Source organism: Oreochromis aureus, linkage group 19, assembly GCF_013358895.1.
Source record: "Oreochromis aureus strain Israel breed Guangdong linkage group 19, ZZ_aureus, whole genome shotgun sequence".
NCBI lineage: Eukaryota > Metazoa > Chordata > Actinopteri > Cichliformes > Cichlidae > Oreochromis > Oreochromis aureus.
In genome coordinates, this window is record NC_052960.1 from 11,017,390 (window position 1) to 11,039,090 (window position 21,701).

At 40.6% G+C, this 21,701-nt stretch overlaps 2 protein-coding genes across 2 annotated transcripts in view; one reads left to right on the plus strand and one right to left on the minus strand.

The window, feature by feature from the left end:
* Positions 1-1,013: 1,013 nt before the first annotated feature.
* Positions 1,014-6,301, minus strand: slc35g2a (solute carrier family 35 member G2a). Its single transcript, XM_031737104.2, has 2 exons — positions 6,042-6,301; positions 1,014-2,597 (listed from the first exon to the last, which is right to left on the minus strand). Exon 2 carries the CDS (start codon positions 2,573-2,575, stop codon positions 1,214-1,216), a length of 1,362 nt encoding a protein of 453 aa, XP_031592964.1. The 5' UTR covers positions 2,576-2,597; positions 6,042-6,301; the 3' UTR covers positions 1,014-1,213.
* A 7,376-nt stretch (positions 6,302-13,677) lies between these two features.
* The window catches only part of stag1a (stromal antigen 1a), a 41,502-nt gene continuing 33,478 nt past the window's right edge, over positions 13,678-21,701 (plus strand). The window contains exon 1 of the mRNA XM_031737018.2: positions 13,678-13,861. The gene's annotated coding sequence lies outside the window, so the exon portion shown is untranslated. The remainder of the gene's footprint in view (positions 13,862-21,701) is intronic.

A 21,701-nucleotide genomic window follows, 5' to 3' on the forward strand; every position in this document is an offset into this window, starting at 1 on the left:
AGTGCTTACTTACACTAAAGCACTGGGCAAAGTGTAGCAACAGTATTTTAATGAGGCCAACACACTGACATCACAGAAACATTTCACTAGTGAAACACTCACAGTCGCAGCATGAATGTCTTCAGCTGCCTGCTCCTGTTCTCAAGTGTTTGTTGGCATGAAAGTTTCTTTTTAAATCTACAGCTGCCTCGAGAACTAAATGCAGGATTAGACTGTTTTTGGGGGGCGTTTCCTTGGATGACACAACTAATAAGATGGAGAGGAGCGTAGAAGTTTTATCTCCTATCAATTCTTTTACACCTGTTTCACAGCGGTACCTGGCATACGCACAGAGACATGCTAGTCTGTTCAGTGTGGAGGCACCTGTTTTCATTAAAAGTCTCCATCTGTGCGATTGGTGAATGGAAGTTTTATTGAGAGAAAAAGAGCAACAAAGAGGAAAGCAGGAGCTTAATGATGAGGAAAGTAGACGAGGAAAGACCCAGAAATGTAGTGATGGTGCTTATGTGTCATGCGGATCGTTATTAGACATAATAACCGGTCCCCAACACACGAAACAGTGTTTTTATCAGCCAGCTGGCCAGACACGCCACAATAACCAACCACCATCAGCCCTGCTTGCTCCCTGACTTCCTCTCATTCTGCTGCTTCCCTTTCATCTCTGCTTTGTCATCGGCCATCACCCCTCCACCGCCCACCCACCCACTCCTTATCTGTATGCCAATCCCATCATCTTCTCTCCCTCTGTCCCCATTTGTCTTCCTCTGATTGTGTGTCTTGCCCCTCTCCCTAGCCTCCAATCTTCCGGGGGGTTTTTTTTCTCTAAGTCTTTCTTGCAGCCAAGAGGCAAATAGATGGCAGCAGTCCTTGGCCGAATCTCAGTTGGCAGCAAAAAGTGACTGACATCACACTGATTGTTAAATGTACTCAGTACACACACACACACACACACACACGTGGGGAGGGGGGAAAAGAGGGTGATAGGGATTACAAGTGGCTACAGGAATGTGCTGTGTTCATCAGAGATTTTAATATCACATCACTTGGTCACTGTAACAGACAACATCATGTTGGCACTTTTCCAAAAGCAAAGAGGATGATACAAAAAAAAGCTTCAATAAACACTTAGAAGTCTCTCATCTACACTGGAAACAATCTCATGAAGGAGCAAGTGAACGATAAGAGTGACAGTGCTGCAAGGGGAGAGGAGTGTCTATTTGATGGGCGAGTCCAGAATCTCCTCATACTCCTCCCTCTGCCGACGCCCACCAACTCGGGAGGGGAGCAGCTTCATTGCCACCAGCCAACCGACACTCAGGATGACCATCACGCTCCCCACGACCTCTGGTGCAGTGGGAGCCAGTGGCAGTACAGCCAGATGCAGGAGCATGGCGATAGGTATCTCCAAGCTTTGAGAGGCGGAAACCAGAGCCGGGTGGAGTCGGGTGAGGGCGTGCGTCATTCCCAGGAAGGCTATGACCGAGCAGGCTGCGAGGCCCAAGACCAGCAACCAGGCTTCAACACTCGTTGGCCAGGACCAACCCTCTTGTAGCAGGGCCAAAGAGGCTGGGGCAAGTAAGCAGCCTGTCCAGCTTACCGTGAACAAAGCTGTCCCAACTCCCACCCTCTCCTTCAGGGAACGATACCCAACCAACGCTAGTGCCATCCACAGCCCTGCAAGCGCTGAAAGAGACCATCCAAATGCACCCCTCCAGAACACAGCCGGATCAGTTGGCGAATCTGAATTGGTCTCATCTACTGCAGGAAGTAACACAAGCCCCAAGCCACACAGCCCTGCAGCTATGGTGATCCCATCAGCCAATCCCAGCCTCTCCTCTAAGAGCAGGAAGGCAAGGGTCGCTGATAGCGCTGTGGTTGCCAGGCGCCAGGTTGTTGTAGCATTTCCAGGAGAGACGAATGTTAAGGAAGAGTAGGCGCAACAAAGGGAGAGGGAGTAGGCGATGCCATAACAGAGTAGACGTAGTCGATAGCCCTCTGGCCCAAAAGGGTTCTCCCCCCTGTGTAGTGGTACAGCCAGAGACAGGAGCTGTACAATGGACCGAACCAAGAGTAGAAACAGGGGGCCGAGGCTGAAGCGTTCGGAGGCCACTCGGGTCAGAACAATCAAGCTGCCATGTGCCAGCGCCGCACCGAGCAGGCCCACCCAGGTGAGTCGAGATGCAGACACAGAAGCCTCACCGAAACTGGCTAGCTGTTCCCCGACCCCTTTCCCAGACCCCTTTGCTGCTTTGGCACTACCCTCACTCCCTTCTCCTCCCCCCACGGTTTGAAGTTTGTGGGCTGTATCTTTGTCGTTGTGTCTTGAGCCAAAAAGAGTCAGGGGCCACTTCCTGCTCTCTGTCAGCTGTTTCCTGTCTGACGTCTCCTCCACGAATGAGCCAAAGTCCTCAAAAGATGGAGCATCGTCATAGCCATCATCCCCAGGTTGGGGAAAGTGTGTGTGTACTCCAGGCTGGGGGGCATAGGGTGTGTGGGTGGCATATTTGGCTGTAACAGTGTGAGGGTGGATCTTTACTCTCTTCTTAGAGCCACCCAAGAGGTGAGTGGACTCCATTTTGAAACTTTAGAGAAGACACCTGTAAGGAAAAACAAAACACTTTTAGCTCAGCACATAATATATAATTCACACACGCACAAATCCTCTCTCCTCTTTCCCCCCTCACAACATCCCGCTGTGGGATTCTGCTTGATATCTCATATATCTTTAATATCCGAGATAATAATAGCAGTGACTCACATCTTCCCATGTGCCTGCGTGTTTGGCAGGGAATGTACGTAAGCTCTGCCCATGTGACCAATCATGACTTTATTGTTTTCTGTGTGGTGATACTTTGAATTATATAGAACAATTATGGCCTTCCAGCACTTCTTCATCCTCATGGATAGCTCGACCTTCGTGGGGGCTCAGAGAGTGTTGGCAATGACAGTTACATAAGCAAGTGCTTCCTGCCTCATTTGTCTTCAGTCTTTCTCTCTCTAATGACTTTTGCCTCATTCTGTCACTTCCCATTGTCCTCCCTCCCTCACTCTTGTTTGTCAATTTGTGAAAAATATTACGCTGGCATTTAAATAATGTTTGTTTATTTTCTTGTTCATAACATAATTTAACCACTCGCTTTGCCACCTTTTTATTTCTCCCTCTCTCTTTAACTCTCTCTTCAGGCTACACATATTTTTTTAAGTATCATTTTTTAGGGCTTTTTGGCATTTATTGTGTTAGGACAGTGGAGAGAAGACAGGACTGAGAAAATAAAACAGGGGGCAGACATGCAGTAAATGGCCTCGGGGTGGATTTGAACCCAGGCCTGCCTGAGCCTTATGGCAAGCTCCACAGCCTCTTAAGTGTTGTGATTACTGTGGAACATTATTGCCATGCAAGTGCTATATGGTACAATCCAATGGATGTATTTCCAGTTGTAATAACAAGGAGCAGTCCACTGGTTTTTCTTGGAAGAGGGAGCACTTTCAAATTACATAATTTTTATTCATGCAAAAGCATAGAGAGCATATGGCTCAGTTATTTCCCAAGAGATATGAGGCAATTGTCCCCAAGTAAGTTTACAGTAGTAAAATGAGTCTTTATTTTGGTGTGTTTTATGAATAAAGCATCAGACAAGTATTACTAAGTATTACTGTACCTGCTCATTCAGCCTCCACCAGCTCATCTAACAAAAATGACTTGTGAGCACTGTCGACACAGATTGTAGGAGAATCACATTTCACAAATGATATTTCCCAGCAAATTGCACATAAGATTAAAGTTGGCACACGATTCACAGGTTTCTACAGCATCTGATTGCTTGGATGTGAAATATGATCAAAACTCTCACTTAAACTGTTTTTTGTTTTGTTATTTTTTATGGCAAAAAAGACCAATAAACATATTTTTTTAAACAAATGAACTATATATAGATGCAAATATGAATATTTTTTAAAATGTGATTTATGAGTTTTATGGTATTTTAATTGTTGTGTATCAAACATGAAAATATTATTATTAGGTGGAAACCTATATAGAAAAAACACCGGAAATAGTTGATTTGGATAAAATCTTCATTACGTTAAATGTAATTTTACACCGTGTATTATATGATAATGATGTGTTGGCATGAAACAAAAAAAAAGGCCATTTTTTGATAAAAAGTGTGTTTGGTTTTTGGTTATTCTGGCAACTTCTCTCAAATCAAGCTGATTACAACCCTCTGACACTGCCACCAAGCAGTCCTGCAGCAGATGACATAATTCACCAGGAGAGGAAAACTACCATCAGGTAAACCACATAACAAAAAAATCTCTTCAGACCAACACAAACTACATTTCTGCATGACAAACGTCTTCAGCTCAGACTATAAAAAAACAGCATTTCACTATTATTATAATTTCCTACTAGCAGACGGACTCAAAGCCATTCGTTTTGGCAGCTCGCTGTTGTTTCTCTCATCATCAGTGGTGCAGTCATCTCAATTTGGTAGTAGCTGGGGGAGTTTGTTAATTTGTGGTTATGTGCCCTTTGTGCACTCTTCATGTATACAGATTATTTCACAGCACCTAACATGAATTGGTGTGTTTTAAAGACAGCTGGGGGGTTAAGTAAGGGCTGTTTTTTAGCTTTGTGTCTCTCTCTGGTTAATAGCAATTGTCCATAAATAATTGAATATACAGTGCTTTGCGTATACCTTTTTTTTATAAGATGATCTTTGGAGCTTTTATAACATAAGTAAACTATACTTTCGACAAGTCCCAGGAATAGGGCGAGAATATAGACTGAAATGAATGATTTCATGATTTCACTATGTACTTCACAGTTTGCTGAATCAGGCAAAAAGCCACATATGTAAAGTTGTTCTGCTGATATTTTAGAAGCTCTCTTATCGTGTACGCTAACTGAAGGTTATTAGTAACCTGATCAGCTGCTCTGTGAAAACACAAAGAGCAAAAAGAGATCCGGATATATTCCTGTCTGCCTTTTCTCTTTTCAGTCAGTTAAATATACTCTGCTGGATGATGCGGCCAGCCACTGCAATGCTGCTGCTGCTCCCGCTGCTGCTACTCCCAAAACCTTGTTTTGCACCTTACACAACCATTAAAGTGGTTCGCTGAAAGACCTGCAAAATCTGAAAAAGGAAGCAATTAAGCTTGCATTTCCAGAGAGAGAAAGAGAGAGAGAGAGAGAGAGAGAGAGACCTTCTGATTCAGTCTGACAGAAAAGATAAATCGCGCACAGTCCTCTCTGTGCATCTTGTGTATTTCATTTGACATCACCATCTTCTAAGGGCTTAAAATCAATAGTATCTTTGATATGGACTATTTATAGAACAATCACTTACTGGATGGCACTCTCATACTGTAACTAAACAGACTGGAAAGCATATGCAGCTGTCAAAGGTAATACATTTAAAGTATGACTGATACGGTGCTTAATATTATAGAGGAGGGAATAAATGGCTTTGTGTTCTTTTCTTAAGGGTTCATGAATGCTGGACTCTCTGTAACCTATGCTTTTCTCAAGGTTAGGCTCATCGATGATGCGCCCCTGTGACGCCAGAAGGTTGAAAAAAACACACGGGCGCGCACACACTCTCTCTCACACACGTACGAGTCATAGCGAAAAACAGGGGGTTTGTGCTGCCGCATTTAAAGCCACTTAACCAGTTCCTTTCACACTATGAAACACTATGTCCCTGCTTGTTCCGACATTATAAGGTGCCGTCACCAGCTCCAGGGACGACTGCTCGATTCCTGGACCTGACACACGGAGAGATTTTGTTCTACATGCACCAAAAATCTCAGTCTACCTTACAATGACAGCCCGACCAGTGACCCACGGCCAATTCTTGAATGGGGAGAAGCGCGCGCTCGCTTACACACGCTGCGTGCGCTCGAGGATTGGCACAAGACAGCCGAATCGATGTCGACTTCCCAATTAGCGGTTTACTCTATTCCCGGTAATAATGGGCTATAATTAGTAACCACCAAGTGGGTTATGCGTATTTTAAAGCTTTAGAAACACCCCCACTCACCTGCTTTCCCTCAAACCAGCGGACCACCAGGTTGAACTTCACTCTCGGCCAATCTCAGTCATTTACTGAGCACCTCCAACACTCCATCACCTCGTCTTGGCCATTTGTTCTTCTGTTTCTTCCTCCCTCACCTCTCCTCCTCTTTCCCTTGCAGCAGACGGAATTTTCCGCAAGGGCACCTGCGGTCCCTTCACCTCACTCTGCAAGCGGAAAACGCGTGTTTTATAGCAACCTGCTGCCCTCCATCACTCTCCACACTGATACAGATGCTCCTCCTCGGCTTGTTCAAAGAGAGAGAGAGGGAAAGAGAGAAAGGTCTAATCATAACGTCTGAGCATGCGTGACATTCACCGTACATCTGATCATTCTGTTACCCATGAGAGATAGAGACTGGCACGGAAAAAAGTATTTCATCGAGCACAGTTATTATGAAGTTATGATTATGCTAATGATTGATTAATCGATTAAACACAATCTTCCAACTAAAACTTGTCCACATATTTGTATTTCTGTGAACACTTTCAGTGTAGGTCTGCATATTGCATTGTTTCAGCCGTGCCCCTTCAGTCCAGTGAGGGAAAATGCATGGTGTACAGTTTTATAGTGTGACAAGACTCTTTTATGTTTGAAGCGAATAAAGAAAATGGTAAGTTTGATGTGGAAACGTGGTCTGCAAACACTGCGGACATCCATCAACTCTCATTTGAATTTGAAGGACAACTCTGAGCTAAATGCATTAATTCAATTCATTTTATTTCTATTCTATTTATATAACCACAGCAACAGTTGCCTCAAGGCTATTTACATTGTAAGATGAAGACCCAGAGAAATTACCATCAGCTTCACCCATCTTTTCTGGCTGGATGAGAGTTATTCCCCGGAGCTCCATTAAAGCCTTCACAGACAAGCATGGATCACATGGATTTTGGAATAATATGTCAACATTTATAGATGGGTGTCTGACCACATTTTTAAGGTCTTGTCACGTGTTTTAAAATTTAAAATAATGATAATGGTAATGAAGAAAAAAAGATAAAGAAGGTCAGGACAGTTTCCCTCCCCGCCTTTTTAATTCAAACGTTGCACAACCTCGCACATTTTTGTCTTTCTGCAACCTGACAGTAATTGCTTTGACATTTTGCTGCAGAAACACTTGTGTGCTCTGTTTTCTTTTGAGCTGTATTAACCTTTAGCAAATGTAGCTGATGTTGTATTGGATCTTTGTATTGTTTAAGAAAAAAGCCTCCAGCTGCTGTTTCATTACACGCAAGGAGGATTGAGTTCTCCACTGGGACTCTAGGGTCAATATTAAGATCAAATACACTGTGTACCCTTTCTCCATGTTCACTAATTGACCCAAATGTTTAGATTATGGACATGACTCAGCCCAAAATTGGTCTCTTTTCTACTTGCCTCATTTTGTTCCTTTACTTTGTGATGAGGGTGTGTGTGAAGACTTAAACACTAGTCTGTATGGTGCTATTGGATAGCTGTAAAATCTGATAAACTGTGATGCAGATTATTCCCTACTATTCGCAGTTGCTGTAATTAGTTCTGTATTGTAAAGCTGAGATAGAAATTACCTATTATTTGGATGCTTTTCTGCCACTTGACAAGAAACAAGAAAGCAAAAACAATGCCATGAAGCTAAATGCTTCAGAGTTAATGATAGCAGATTCGATGTAGTTTGTTGCCACCAGCAACAGTAACCATATTACACAAATCATTTGATCCACAGTTATTTATATTCATATGATTACTTTTAGTTTTATTTATGCATAAGTGCAGACTCAAGGCCAGTTTTTGTTGCGATTCACTTTCGTGAGTGTGTCGTGTATTTGATTGCACTGAAAGTTAAGGTTCAGTTTCTCAGACGTGGATTTAATGTAAAAACTTTTTTTCACTGGACCTAGTCATTATATTTGTCTTTTAGTTTAGCACTAGGTTTAGCCAGTGTCTTGGAAACTGGCTGTAAGAGCTTTGATTTCTTTCTCCTCAAAGAATGTTTTTGTTTTTAATTTAATGCACCCGCCCATGTGAAAAGCCAATTACCAGCGCAATGCTTTGCCATGCAATAATTCATTTTTAAACATCATGTCTAGCTGGAACAAGCTGGACCGCACACAAAAATTTAGCTTAGTCTCACTGGCCCTGCTCACATTAAAAGTCATAAACAGCTCCATGAAAATCTAATCAGTCAGACTGCAAATTTGTTATGTTTATTCATTTAAAAAAAAAGAAATTATGCCCAGATAGCTCATTAAAATGAAAATAACAAAGCCAAATTGAGCAGTGGTTCTAAAAGTTAATTTTCTTTTACTGTTTTTTAAATTTTGAAATGTCCCTGTAACTGTTTATATAGTGACCTCTTTCCTACTTTCTTACTTTCCTTCTTTCTTTGACCCTCCCTTTCTTCTCACTCCTCTATGCATCTGGTTTAGGCTGTTTCACTGAGGATGAGGAGGACTATCTAGTGTTTCCATGGTTACAGTGAATAAGAGTGGATCGGACGCAGCTATTTGGGGCACTGTTTGAATCCAAAGGACTGCAGGTTTTGGGAAAATGTTCATGATATCCAGAGTCAAAGACCTGCCCTCCAGGGAGGAGTTGGTGACTTGCTGTGATGAGAATATGCTAAGAGAAGAAGAGCCGAGCTGACAGCAGGGAGAGCGTAATGGGTGAGGGGTGAAGGGTAGCTGGGTTTGGTGGGAGCAGTGAAGCAGAGAGAAAAAGGTGGGGATGATAGAAGGATGGAAAGTACAGGAAAGGCATACATATATATATGTGTGTGTGTGTGTGTGTGTGTGTGTGTGTGTGTGTGTGTGTGTGCACATGTGAGAGGCAGATTCAAGGAGCTCTGCACTGTCTGTCTCTCTTGCTCCATCTCTGGACAAGAAAAAATTAATTATAGAGTACAGGGAAGGAGTGGCAGCAGAGGAGGGGAAGCTGACTTTGAGTGCACTAAACTTGGGTTTTGCATTCTGGAAGCAGTCTGTCTGCTGCTTCCTTCTATGTATTTTCCTGTGAGAGTGTCTTTTTTCTCAGTCTCCCTTTTGAACACATATTCTCTCCCTCTGCTTCTTTATTAGGCTCATACGAGCTCTCACACACACATTTGCACATTATGCCACGTCTGCCAGTTTCACAGTTTGATTCTCAGTCAGTTATTCCCCTTGGTTATTCCACAGACATTACAGTTCCATTTTGTAACAGTTTAATCCACAACTCGCATCCACAGTAAACAAACAAAAAAATACTTCAGCATTAATCCTTCTTCCTCTTTCTCTGTAGACTAGGGCTCTGTTTTCGCCTTGGCTGTTAATCGGCATGTCATTATTCAAAGCTAGGTTTCTTGGATGTTTGACTGCTTCTTATTAAACCCCGGGCTAATAAGTGAAGCACATCACCAGACAGGACACATTCATCAGCAGACCCCCGGTGTAGAGAGGACAAATGGGATAATTAAAAAGAAAAATGGAAAAAAAGGCTTCAACTGAGATTCAGATGGGGATAAGATGCAAGAAACTGGGAGCCTGGGCTGTTGGTGTATGACACACAGGCTGCAGCAAAAAACCTTGGCTGTGTCCACTACCATCTGTGTGTGTGTTCCAGCAAGGGAGGTGGATGTGACGGACGATGACGGCCTGATTCACGAGCACTGTTGTGATAGACTCAAATGTTTGCTTTTTTTACTCACTGAATATATCACTCAGCCTCTCATACATTTTGTATTACCACAGTGGCGATAGAAAGAAAAGAGTAGGGAGGGTGGGGATGACATGAACATGATGAGATAAGGGGCAAAGGATGAGAGGCGTTTGGAGAGTCTGGAAATGGATGTCAGAGAGGCAGTGAGTTAAATAAAATAGCCTCAGGAGTGAGAACGCTACAAGCAAGGTCAGAGGAAATTAAAAATAGGACAGGCGTACAGGCAAAGAACAGCCATGTAAAGCTTTTCTGTTAGTCAACAGCCCTAGAGATGAGATGAGAGGGAGCAAAGAGTAAAAAAACGTCCTTCTTGCATAACTCTCAATACGTCAAATGATTATGTCTCGGTCTAAAAAAGATTCACCCTTGAAGCTCTCGGATTTCCAAATAGATAGAGATGCTTGTCACTGCTATTGACTACTGGTGTCATAACCTGAAATTACCTTGACAGTCTAAAAGGGTTTTCTCAACCGATGCTGCACCAGACAGCCTCTGTTTCCATGGTTACAGCCCCAGAAAAAGTTTATAGATTATGACGGATGCTGTTGTCGAGTGTGTTATGAGTGTGCATCCATGTTGTGTGCGCGTATAGATACCAGTTTCTCATCGAATCCCGAACTTTGGGAAATTGGGGCACTAACAAGGATCAGCCATAGACGTCCGCTGGTTATGTAACACAACACTGCACCGTGCATACAAAGGTTTTTCTCAATGACACAGTTTCAGAAGCTTAAATATGGCAAAGATTTGAACTGGATTAACCCTGGCAAACGTCTGGACAATATGTTGAGATTTCTAATGTTGAGGATTTGGGCGGCCCAGAGGAGGAAAAAAAACTTGAAAAGCCAATGAAAAGAAACGCAATATGGTGCAACACCCTTCTCACACATATTTTATGTGAGTTTTTCTGAAAAAAAGAAGAAGAAAAAAGAAAACGCTCAATACTCGAGGCGAATCAGCCAGACAGTATCTCATTTGTGGTGTTATAGTGTGTTTATATATGTGTGCTTGCTACCTGCCCTAAGAGAATGCAGGAAAAAATATAAGTAAGAGTGAATATCAAATAATTATATTTTAAATGTGGAAAACTGTCATTCATCACTATGTTCATTCACATTGAGTGCTGAGAAAAATAAGCATGTCAAAAGGCAATGATGGTCCTGAAACATACATCAGTTGAAATAAATGTATTGATCATATGTAGATTATATGCAAACTTACAATAAACAATAAAGTGAGAACATAAATATGTTTTCTTTGTGGGCATCCACTGAAAATCTGAAAAATCTGACATAATATACTGCTTAGTATCCCAAAAGCAACTGAAGGAAATCTGGATGATGACTGCCCCTGATCTGAGAGTCTGAGCCTTTGTAAGCAAAGAGTCATACACAGCAATAGGGAATATTGTACTTGTGATCTTTGATTGGTGTTTAATGCATGCTTGGGGTTATTAGATATACTTTCTTGCATTTTTTCTCAAAATATGTGCACATAATTCAACATCTATACATTTATGAGTTTTATTTAGAAAAATCTGAAAAGCTATAGTTTTATTATTTGCATTGGCCTTTATCTTTGTACTCATTGTAGCCCAGAGCAGCTTTATGATTGCATTGGCCTTTATCGTTGTACACACTGCACCCATGAAATTCCTCAAATTAAAGAATAATAACAATAATTATGATGGTATGTTTGTGTGGGTGTGCTTGTGTTCTTTATCTGTCTTTAGGGGCAAAGTTTTGGAGTGGAGAGTTTTTGGAAAAATAAACATCTTTTAGCTTCTTCCTCACTTTTCACACTCTTTCAGTTGTTACAATTACAGTAGCTTCTATCCATCCATCAATTGCACAAAAGATGGCATATACCCTGGAGAGGTTGCCAGTCTATCATAAGGCTAACAATAGCTTTATAAAGGCTGGTGTTTGTTTATCCTGATGCACATGAGTGTTCAAAGGTATTCCGTCTCATCTTCCCAACCATACCTAATTTGTGTATTCACTCCTATCATAAAACGTAATGTAAAAACAATCAGTGACAGGTCTGCCGAAAACCATAAAGCCTGTGATGAAAACAGACATAATTCATAAAATAAATACGTGAATAAGCAAGACTGAAAAAACAGTGAGCTTGATTTAGAGAGAACAAGGTAGATGCAGTTATTTTGCCTGAAAGCAGTTAAGTGAAAAATTAAAGTCATGCACTTTTGATAAGTAGGAGTCCTTGCCATCAGCATTTTCATTTGGGTCAGCCTATAACTGATTTAGGTTATTTTTAAATAAATACACAAAAAGAAATGGTATTAAATTTATGTGTGGTTACATGAAAATGAAAGTGATTTAAATTTGGAAGCCTAGAATGAAAAAATATATAAATGCATTAAAACATAGAGCGAATATGGGATATAAATGTGTTTTGCACAAATTCTACAGAACGCTCTTTTTTTAGTCAGTTTGTTGAGTTTGGTGAGCCACATACGCAGAGCTTTCTTGCATTACCTGCTGGTCAGGGTTAGATTGTAGGCATCTGATGATAAGAAGCTCCATAAAAAAAGTGCTGAAACAATTCTGAAAGAAAGACACCCTTCCCAATGCATCCCAAGTGTTGTTAAGGTCTGAAAGAAAGACTGTGGCCTTTTGGGTTGGTTAAGGTTAGGGAATGTATTATGTCAGTGAATGAGCCACACAATCATGAGTGTGTGTGTATGTGTTTGTATTTGTGTGTCAAATAGCCCTGAGGGGAGGATCTTGCTACAGCTTTTATGGGCAAGATGTGGCGTTGCTATGGCAAACAGTGCATCCGTCAAACGAATAACCAGTTGGTCTGTTTGTGCGTGTGCGCTTGCGTCTATCTGTGCATTTGCAGACGCATCACTGCCCTATCTTAAAAGATGTAATAAAGGTTAAGCAGCCTTTCTTTTTGATTTATGCACTCACTCTCTGACTCTCACACACATACAGTATGCACTGCTGGTGTTTGATATCCACTTAAAGACACTGATGTGGGAATAATATAATTAACTGAAGTAATTTCTTTTTCTGTCTGTGTGTCTCTATCACCCTCCCTTTCTGGCAATATCACGCCATGTTGAGCTGGAGTGAGTAATGTGAGTACATCCAGACTGTAATTGGGTTTATGCACATCCAATTTCAGCCAAAGGACCTGCTGTACGAGTTCGGCCATGTGCACATGCTCACTCTTATTTTTGTCCCTCTCCATCTAGCGTGTGAGTCTGAAAAGCATTAAAAAATCTACAGGCCAAAGGTCATTAATGTAGAAGATTTATGCATGTGTGGCCTTGTCACACCTTGTCAACTTTAGGAACTAAGAGGTATCTTAGTCCCTTATCTATAGAGAATACACCCTGAAGTTTATCAGAAATGCATTGATTAATTAATTTGTCAAATATTTCCTTTTATTCCTTATCTCATGAGATAATACATGAAATTTCTTTTGGACTGCTTGTCAGCCAAAAAAAGTATAGAAAAAACGCTACTCTGGGCTCTGAAGAAAAATGCCTGTGTCACTCACTTTTACTTAGGTGTACTGAATAACTCATATTTATTAAAAATAATTATAAGGAAGAAAGGAACTACATAAGGATTTTGTGATGTAGCCTATTTAAACACAGAATGGTGTAATGTATAGCTGTAATATTCCAGATGACAACCAGTAAGTGCTTGTAGTTTTTGGCCGTGGAAATTTTAAATGGTTTATTATGTGCAATTTTCACCAGACAAGCCCTTCAAAGTAGTAACTCAACTGGGAAACAAGCGGGGAGTCTCACTGCTCCTGTGCGCGTCCCCGTCAGCGATGTGTTGGCGGGGTCTTGGGTCCCTCCCTTCTCTCCGCTCGCCCCCGGAGGCTCGTGTCCGCCGCGGCTCGGTGTGTCCGCCAGGGGGCAGCTGTGTCTCGGTCTGAGCCTGCGCCGCTCCCGCTGCATCACAGAGAGGAAAATACCACCAGATGGCGGTTTAGGATTGCTGCTCTTCTCTCAAGGCGCGGTTCCGCTCGCACGGCCAACTTTCAATATTAAAATACGCACGATATTAAAACGAAAATCGATTTATTAGTTCGGAAGGTGATAATCGATTTGGCGATGGTCGTTAAAGGTGAGTGTCTTGTGTTTTTGTCGTGTTTTGTGCGGTGGGAAGTGAGACGGAACACAGATTAAAGATGGTGGACACAGACAGGGAACACTGGTTGGTTGGGGGATGGGCGCTAGCGGCTAACGGAGGTGAATGTGCTTTCTCTCTCTTCCTCACTTACATTGTAGCCTAGCGGAGCCGTTAGCTTGCGAGCTAGCCCCAAAAATTTTCGGCAAGACAACTTGATGGAAGGGCAAGTGGGTGCCGCAGCACCGGCCTGTTTTGCCACCGATTTCCACCCGGCGGAGGAGTTTGGCTTGTCAACAAATAAAGAGCCATGCGGTGTGACGTGTTTTCATGGTCTTTGCAAGGCAGGATTCAGAGCATCTCCTTCTCTCATTTGCAGAGCCGTATTATGATTGTACAGTATTGCCCTCCTGCCGTGCGCTGCTTTCTTTGCTTTGGTTTGTCACCAGCTCAAACGCTACTTGCCACGTTGTTGTTGACATTGTTGTTATCAACCAATTGGCAGTTTTGCCTTTTGCATACGCACAAGATACACAACGTGAGATATCCCAGTTTCTACTTTTTTCTTTTTCTTTCCCACCCCCTTGTGTCAACATCAGCATGCCTTCAAGTTCCTGGGAGTCGTGGTGACTTTCCAAGCAGCAAAATAAACATGTTGCTTTATTAGTCAGTGACAGCACGTGAATGCTTTTCAGTGCAAACCTGCAGGACGGACTCCTGCATGTTTTACATGATTATTATGGCGCTTCTTTACCCCCCCTTTCCTGCCCCCTTCTGTGCGGGAAGCAGGCAACATTGAGCGGGGAAACATGAGTCACATAAGGGGGGGATGGGCTCCACTAGCTACCCCTACAGGTTTAAACAGGCTTCGGTCCTAGCTTCCCTCCAACACTGACCCCTGTGCAGCTCACCCAGTGCAGTGTAGTTAGGAGGTCGGTTATAGTGGGTCAGAGTGCCTGCTGGCAGTTTGCATGAATCTCAGATTGTTGCATAACTGCTTTGTTTACAGTCAGCCATGTGATTTCTCATGCAGGCTGTGTTGGTTTGCTATCTGCAGCCTGCTTGCCTTCCATTATCACTCCGTTTTAATTCCACACTGCAGAAATATACACTACGAACAAATTAGACATGATGGGACCTGGAAAGGGTTTTAGCTCTTAGGCTCTTGACTCATTTTTCACAGTAAACGAATGTTAAAAGTATAACATGGTCTGTTGTCATCTGTAGATGTTAGGCCAGTTTTATTTATTTGTCTAAAATCCAAGCACATTCTGGATAGACATTTTGATAGCAATATACTATATATGTGTATTTCATAAAATTGTCGTGCATATTATAGTTAAAATAATCAGTCGCTAAAATATTTTATAAATCTTTTTTTTTTTTTAGGACTAACCAACAAGTGAGTACCTGGGAGATTGAGTATAACATAGCATTAATGCAAAAATATTTCTGTAAGTGCTTCTTCCATTGATTTGAATCATTGTTAAACCACTATGTTTGGAGATTTAGCCTTCAAGCATTCTTACAAATATTATTAGATTGATATTAAACTAGATTTTTTTGTGGTGGTGGTGGTGTGTGTTCTTTATCATTTTCATGCTGCCGCCAGACAAGTGGAATAGGGAAACTACCACTTCTGTAAAAATGTATTTAGGTGATTTATACAAATGTTCTACTTGAAATTTTGTGTGGAAATGCAGCTGACGGCTGCATTTATTTAACTCTGTGCTATGACTATGTCTGCCTGACTGAAAAATCTGTCCCAGCTCTGTTTGTGAAATCCTGAGTACATTCCCATGAAATGTCCTCACAAATTGCCCCTTGATTACATTATTAGGATGCAGTTTTGTGGTAATGTACATTGGAAGCATTTTTTGTGTGTGAAATGCACGTACCAGGGTTTTTCCTGTTTAAGAATGGTCCATTGGGGTGTGATTTTGTGTGTAAGCAGAATTGGTCAGGACAGTTTTGGGTTTTTTGTTTTTGTTTTTTTAATGAATGTGCGATACCTTACCCTAACATAAGTTGAAGAATTTTTCCTGTAATTTCTGGCTATTTAATAAACAAAAATGTCTTATATCATTAAAAAAAACGAACTTAAAAATGGTTACACATATTTTTATTACAATCCTAGAGATTTTCCTTCAGAGTGAGGCCCAAACCTGTTTGCCAAAATTAAACACGCATACACACGCATAACCACACACAGTCACACTTCCCTGTAAGGCATCACAGACAAAACATGTTTCAGTGGTATTTGCACTACAGAGTTTGTTTACTTTTCCAGCAGAAGAACCCATATAGGCTGTTGCCTGTTCCTGTACTATCCTAACACACTAAAACACACTGTAGCTGTAGTAGTAGTACAAGAGTTTTTGTAGAATGTAAAGAATAGAAAAACTGTTCTTATTTGATCCCAAATTACTGGTTAACTTGCATCCACCTCAATGGAATGTGTTTAAATGGTGTAATATTAGACACAGAGGTGCTCTGTGTTTAATAAAAAGTACAATTTTAATGTCCATACAGTTGTCATTTCTATTTGTGGAATTCAGTGAGTGCTAAAATATATATCCTTCCCTTTGGCTTCAGAATACAGCAATTCAAAGCTGACACTGGGTGACATTTCTTGAGCATGTCATTGTTTAAACCTTTAAATAACAGAAGATTAAGGGAAATGGTGAATAATCCTTCCTCTGTTCCTCGAAATCGCTTGGCTCTTTGCCCTAGCTAGAAAGCCAAATAAAAAGGACGTGGATATTAGTTCTAATTAGTATTATGAACACATAATGCTGTTTGTTGTAATTTTTAAATTATGGCAAATGTGTTGCAGAACGATTTTACGTCTATGCTGATCTTGACGATAAGATACTGTAATAATTCAAGCATATCAGAGTTTTGTTTTAGACCTTGAATCAAATTATAAAGAGCAGACCTTGATTTATATTATGAGTGCTTGATCATTTCTTAGCCAGAGGCTTTCACCACTCAAGTGCAGCGTGCTTTTTGTTAGAGCCATATTCCTATAATGTTACAGCTCAAGGGATTATTTAATGGCTTTGACATTTGTCAGAGCTTATTAAATGGTGACCTTGATTTATGTTGGAAAAAACCGGCGCTATCATTGAAAACCAGCTTTCGGTGGTTTACAAGAGTCAAAAAAAGAAGAAGAAAAACAAGTTGTATTGTCATATGTGCAAACTCTCTCAGAGATTAGCCATGTAACACCTGAGAAGTGAGAACAGCACTGATTTATCATTTCACATTCACAACTATGTTTTACTCAAGATAATAGAAGATCTTTTATAGGTGTATTTGGTTCAAAGTTCTGAATGAATTCATCCTATCAGCAATCGCAGAAGTCTTTGTTTTATTACTTTTATTGCTATGATGATAGTTGACTTATTTACTGTACTAGAATTACACTGTGCACACGTTACACCTTATTTTTTGAAGCATAAGTTGTGTCACTGCAGTAGTGTTGTTGTGCACTATAAGCCCTGCAGCTTGCTCCTGTCAATATGAAATAAACCTTTGGAAAGCTTTTGAAATAGTTTTGTCACTGCTGGCTCGTTACAGGCGTTCCTTGTGCGGTTTCCTGGATTGTAATTAGCTGTATTGCTGTTGTCAGACCTGTTGACTGTCAAGTAGAATGACGTTCTTTCAAAGCCAAGCTGAATTTGTAGCGTTATGGCACAAGGTTGCAGGCAATGTGGGCCTTTTCACTGGTTGGCAATACACAATACATATCTGTATTTTCTAAAAAGTAAGTAAATAAAAAGATGATAAATTTTCAATTTCTAGGTAAAAGTAACAAATTTGAGATGCAGACATAAAATTTGCTGGCAGTCTGAAAATGTAGTCTCCCTCCATGTTGCACAAGTGTTGTTACCTTTCACTGGAATAGTTTAATCCTGTGTATCCATTACTAAAATCCAGAGTTTTACCTCGGTATCATCCTTCACTCTGACTTGTTTCACATACACAGCTTATTCATGTTAATGTCAGCTGCTGTGCATTTAAGAGAACACACTGCTGCAACCTACTGAACAGAGTACACACATAGGATTACCTGTATTAAAAAAGCAAACACTTATGCTTGCAAAGTGGCACAGGTGACTCCCTTTTAGCTTAGCATGCACCTAACAATATACACTAGATATATTAGTTGGCCCTTTTTAACTCGATGAATAGCTCTAAAAAATGGCAAAATTAACTAAAGGTGGTAAGTTAAAGGGTGGGGTCTATTTGGTTGGAAAAATGCATGCCTGTCAGTTTTCTGTCATGCTGCATGGACTTGTCTATACAGACTACAGTGCACCAACTATGCTTGCACCCATCAGACAGACTTTAAATAAGTATAACAGGAATGACTAGTTGGCTCTGAAGTTTCCAGCTGTTCATATCCACAACAGAGTATAATTGCCACTGTCACAGGCGGTGACAGTAGGTGGGGTCATACAGAGTGCAAAAGGAGAGAGATTTAAAAACTGGCATGGCTTTATAGAAGAACTGCTGTGTGTTTGTGGGCATTTGTAGAGGTGGGAGGTATATGCATTCATTCACAAACTTAGACACATCAATTTTCCTTAAAAGATTTATTATGTAATATAGTTTATAAAGTGCTCGTCTGGAAATACTTAATAACCAAGGTCTCTTAGGAGAGTTTCTAGTCTAACCTGATCCAACCCTACACCAATGTCTTGGCTTAGCATCACTGAGTTCATGGTGGCAACACATGAACTGGCTCTCTGCCTGCTGAGCCCTTAAAATTGAGAACAGGAAAGGGAGTGCTGTCACCAGTTGCAGTTCAAGACTGTGGCGATTGAATCTGTCCAACCAAGGGATGAAAGAGTTTTTGGTAAGGCAGCAGAATGACCCTCAATAACGGCCACAATGCGACCTGCACACCCGGCAGAGGGGAAGTTCAAGACTGGAACGACCGGGTTGGCTGGTTAGCAGCAACTGAACTTTGAGGGAAGAGGGAAGGGATTATGATTAGAAAACAATCCAGAGGAGAATAAAATAATTGTACTTGATTGTCTGTTAATATAGAAAGTCTCCCACCCTAGTAAAGTTTATGTGAGCAATAAAATGTCTGTACTGTCCAAGTCTAATTTCAGCATGGCTCTGGACATAAGATAGATAAGTAAACAAAGTGAAATCATGTTAATATTTGGATATACCAACTGGACTTAATATGTCAAATGGCACAGTGGGTTTTGTTTTTTGTTATAAAATTACTTACTGGAGTCTGGAAGTAACAGTGAGGAGTCTAAATAGGCTAGAGCATGATCATAAAGAACAACTGTACATCTTTTGTTATGGGTTATGTAATGTAATATACATGGACATGGAACAGCACTGCATCGATTGCCGGTTAGATTACCCATTACACATGCACAAGGAAAAGAAATGTTTTGAAAGGGTCTTGCATTGCATAGTGTTTTCTTCTTGAAAGAAATAAAGAATTGAGCTGCTGGCTAGGAGTAAGCTTTATTAACGTAGAAGTGTGTGCTTGGGCATGCTGATGGCATTTTAAATAAAGATATAGAAGGCCATTAGTCGTTTCAGTATTCAGAGAGCTGTAGAGATATCAAAGCCCACACTACAAGTGAGGAAATCAGAAAAAAAAATTAAAAGTCATAGCACAGAAATATGTACAGTATGTGTTTGCACTATCAACAAGAAACAAGAACAGAATTTTTATGAAGAACTGTTGCTTTTGTTTGTTTGATTTTTAACTATCCTAGCTCACATTAACCCAAGATGTTACAGTACCAGTCGATGTATATGTATATTAACCCAGTATTTTTCACTATTATCTATTCCCTGATATAGTGCGTACAAAGGAATACTAGGCTGAGTGTCATTGCTAGACTGTTTGAAAAGGAAAATTGCATGTTTTATAAATAATATAGTAATGCAATCTTGACATAATGATGGGTTTAATGAGATGATGTCAGCTGATGATGTCTTTACCATAAAGCAGCAAAATCTGTATTCAGAGTCTATTTGTTAAAAGCTCCTCGGTTGTCAGGGTGAGCACTAATGAGAGGAGATGTGCTTTGCTCTGTGTATGCGTGAGAGCGAGTGTTTGTGTGTGTTTTTGGAGGGTTGTGATCTCTCACTGGTATTACTATATAGTGGCTCATTGCTTGCTAGGTCGAACAAGCTGATTTTACCTCCTGACATGCAAGTGTGTTTGCTGACACAGCTCAGCTATTTAGCTGGCACTGGCTGTCAAGAGCACAGAAAATAGTATAAACCATTTACTTTGAAGAGTCAAGATCTTAATTTTTCTTTTTAGGAAGACTGACTTCAGGAAGGAAAAATGTATTCCATCCTGGATCTGAAAGAAGCACAGTTGCACTTTTGGTTTTATTATGAGTTAAAGCATCATAAGTCGATCCCTGGGTTGCTTTGCAGTGTTCCTACATATATAATGGTGAAATTTTTAGGCTATTTTGACTCCCCTATTATAGTTACCCTGACAGTGTGTTTACATCAAAGGTTTTTCAGCTGTGTTTTACCGTCATTTATGTCACAGCTTAAGTGATGGAACGACAGGCTGAGTAATAGTTTCCATTTTACTGGCACTACCTGCCTGCGACTTGACGGCTGTTTTTTGAGCTTCAAGTCAGTTTTTCTGATTTTTTTTAAATATATATAGCTGTGCAGCTGTTAGCAGCTGTGGCTCTGCTAGTGTTCTAATGGGGCTAAGGCTTCTAGATAGACTCAGTTTTCCACTCTTAGTGAATAGCTGAATGTATTATTTTCTCAAATAGGTTACATTTTAATACTCATCTGTATCTTTTGCTGGTGAGTCATACATTTGTATTCTATGACACTTGGTCTATTGGCGATAAAGGTCTTACAGTGTCAGACGTTGGTTGTTCTTTGTATTTCCTGTTTTAATTTGACATTTTAAATCACCTCAGATTTTTCCATTCTGTTTCCTTCCAGACTTTTGTGATTGTTCTCCCCAACCTTATCAATTTAACCCGTGTTCACATAGCTTGTTGCAGTTGTAGCCTTTTTGTTTTTCAGTTTCTGCCCTTCACTCGTAAGTGTATTTTTGCATTAAAGTGTAATTATGCTTGCTACTTCTACTTACCTAATGGATTTAATAAAATTTAAATTGGTAAATAAAATGTAAAATGTGAATAACTTTTTACTTTTGATGCATAGAAGATTGTAATAGATCACAAAAACCAACTGCATGATTGCTTGCTTCCTTATTTTTCAAAATGTGAGTCAAGCTCTATCAGTAATTTGAAAATCCATAGAAACATGAGACAACAACAGCATAACAATGTGACCCCGAACTTTCCTCTTGCTGGAGGCATAACAGGTGAAACAGTTTTATTTCCATGATTTAAAAAAAATATCCAGCAACAAAGTGGGGGTGTTTTTGTCACCTTTTGCACATCTGCAGTGATAGTTTGAGATTATTTCTGTGGGGGCTGTTAAATATTAAAAGTTCATAAAAATTAAACAGCTAGATGACATTTTCAAAACACGCCATATTTTGCAGGAGGAGTAAAGAGCAAATCAGTTTAAAACATCATCTAATTTCCCACTCTATCACCTAGAATTACACATTGTTTAAGTAGATGTTTTGGCGTGCGTCATCTGTCTTCTGCTGTTAGAGCAGACGATTTTGTTCCCGTCTGATTGGATTTCTTGCTCTGCTGAAACTGACAGCAGTTCATTTTACATCAGCACTGTAAAGTCGAGCTTTGTGGACTGGAACACCTTATTAAAAACCAAGCCTCTGACAGCCAGCTTAAAGAAATGCCTGCCCACAGCACTTCTTCTCTCTCTCTGAATG

What these genes read in the sequence shown, in the direction of transcription:
- slc35g2a (XM_031737104.2), bottom strand. Translation starts at nt 2,575, where the DNA reads ATGGAGTCCACTCACCTCTTGGGTGGCTCTAAGAAGAGAGTAAAGATC.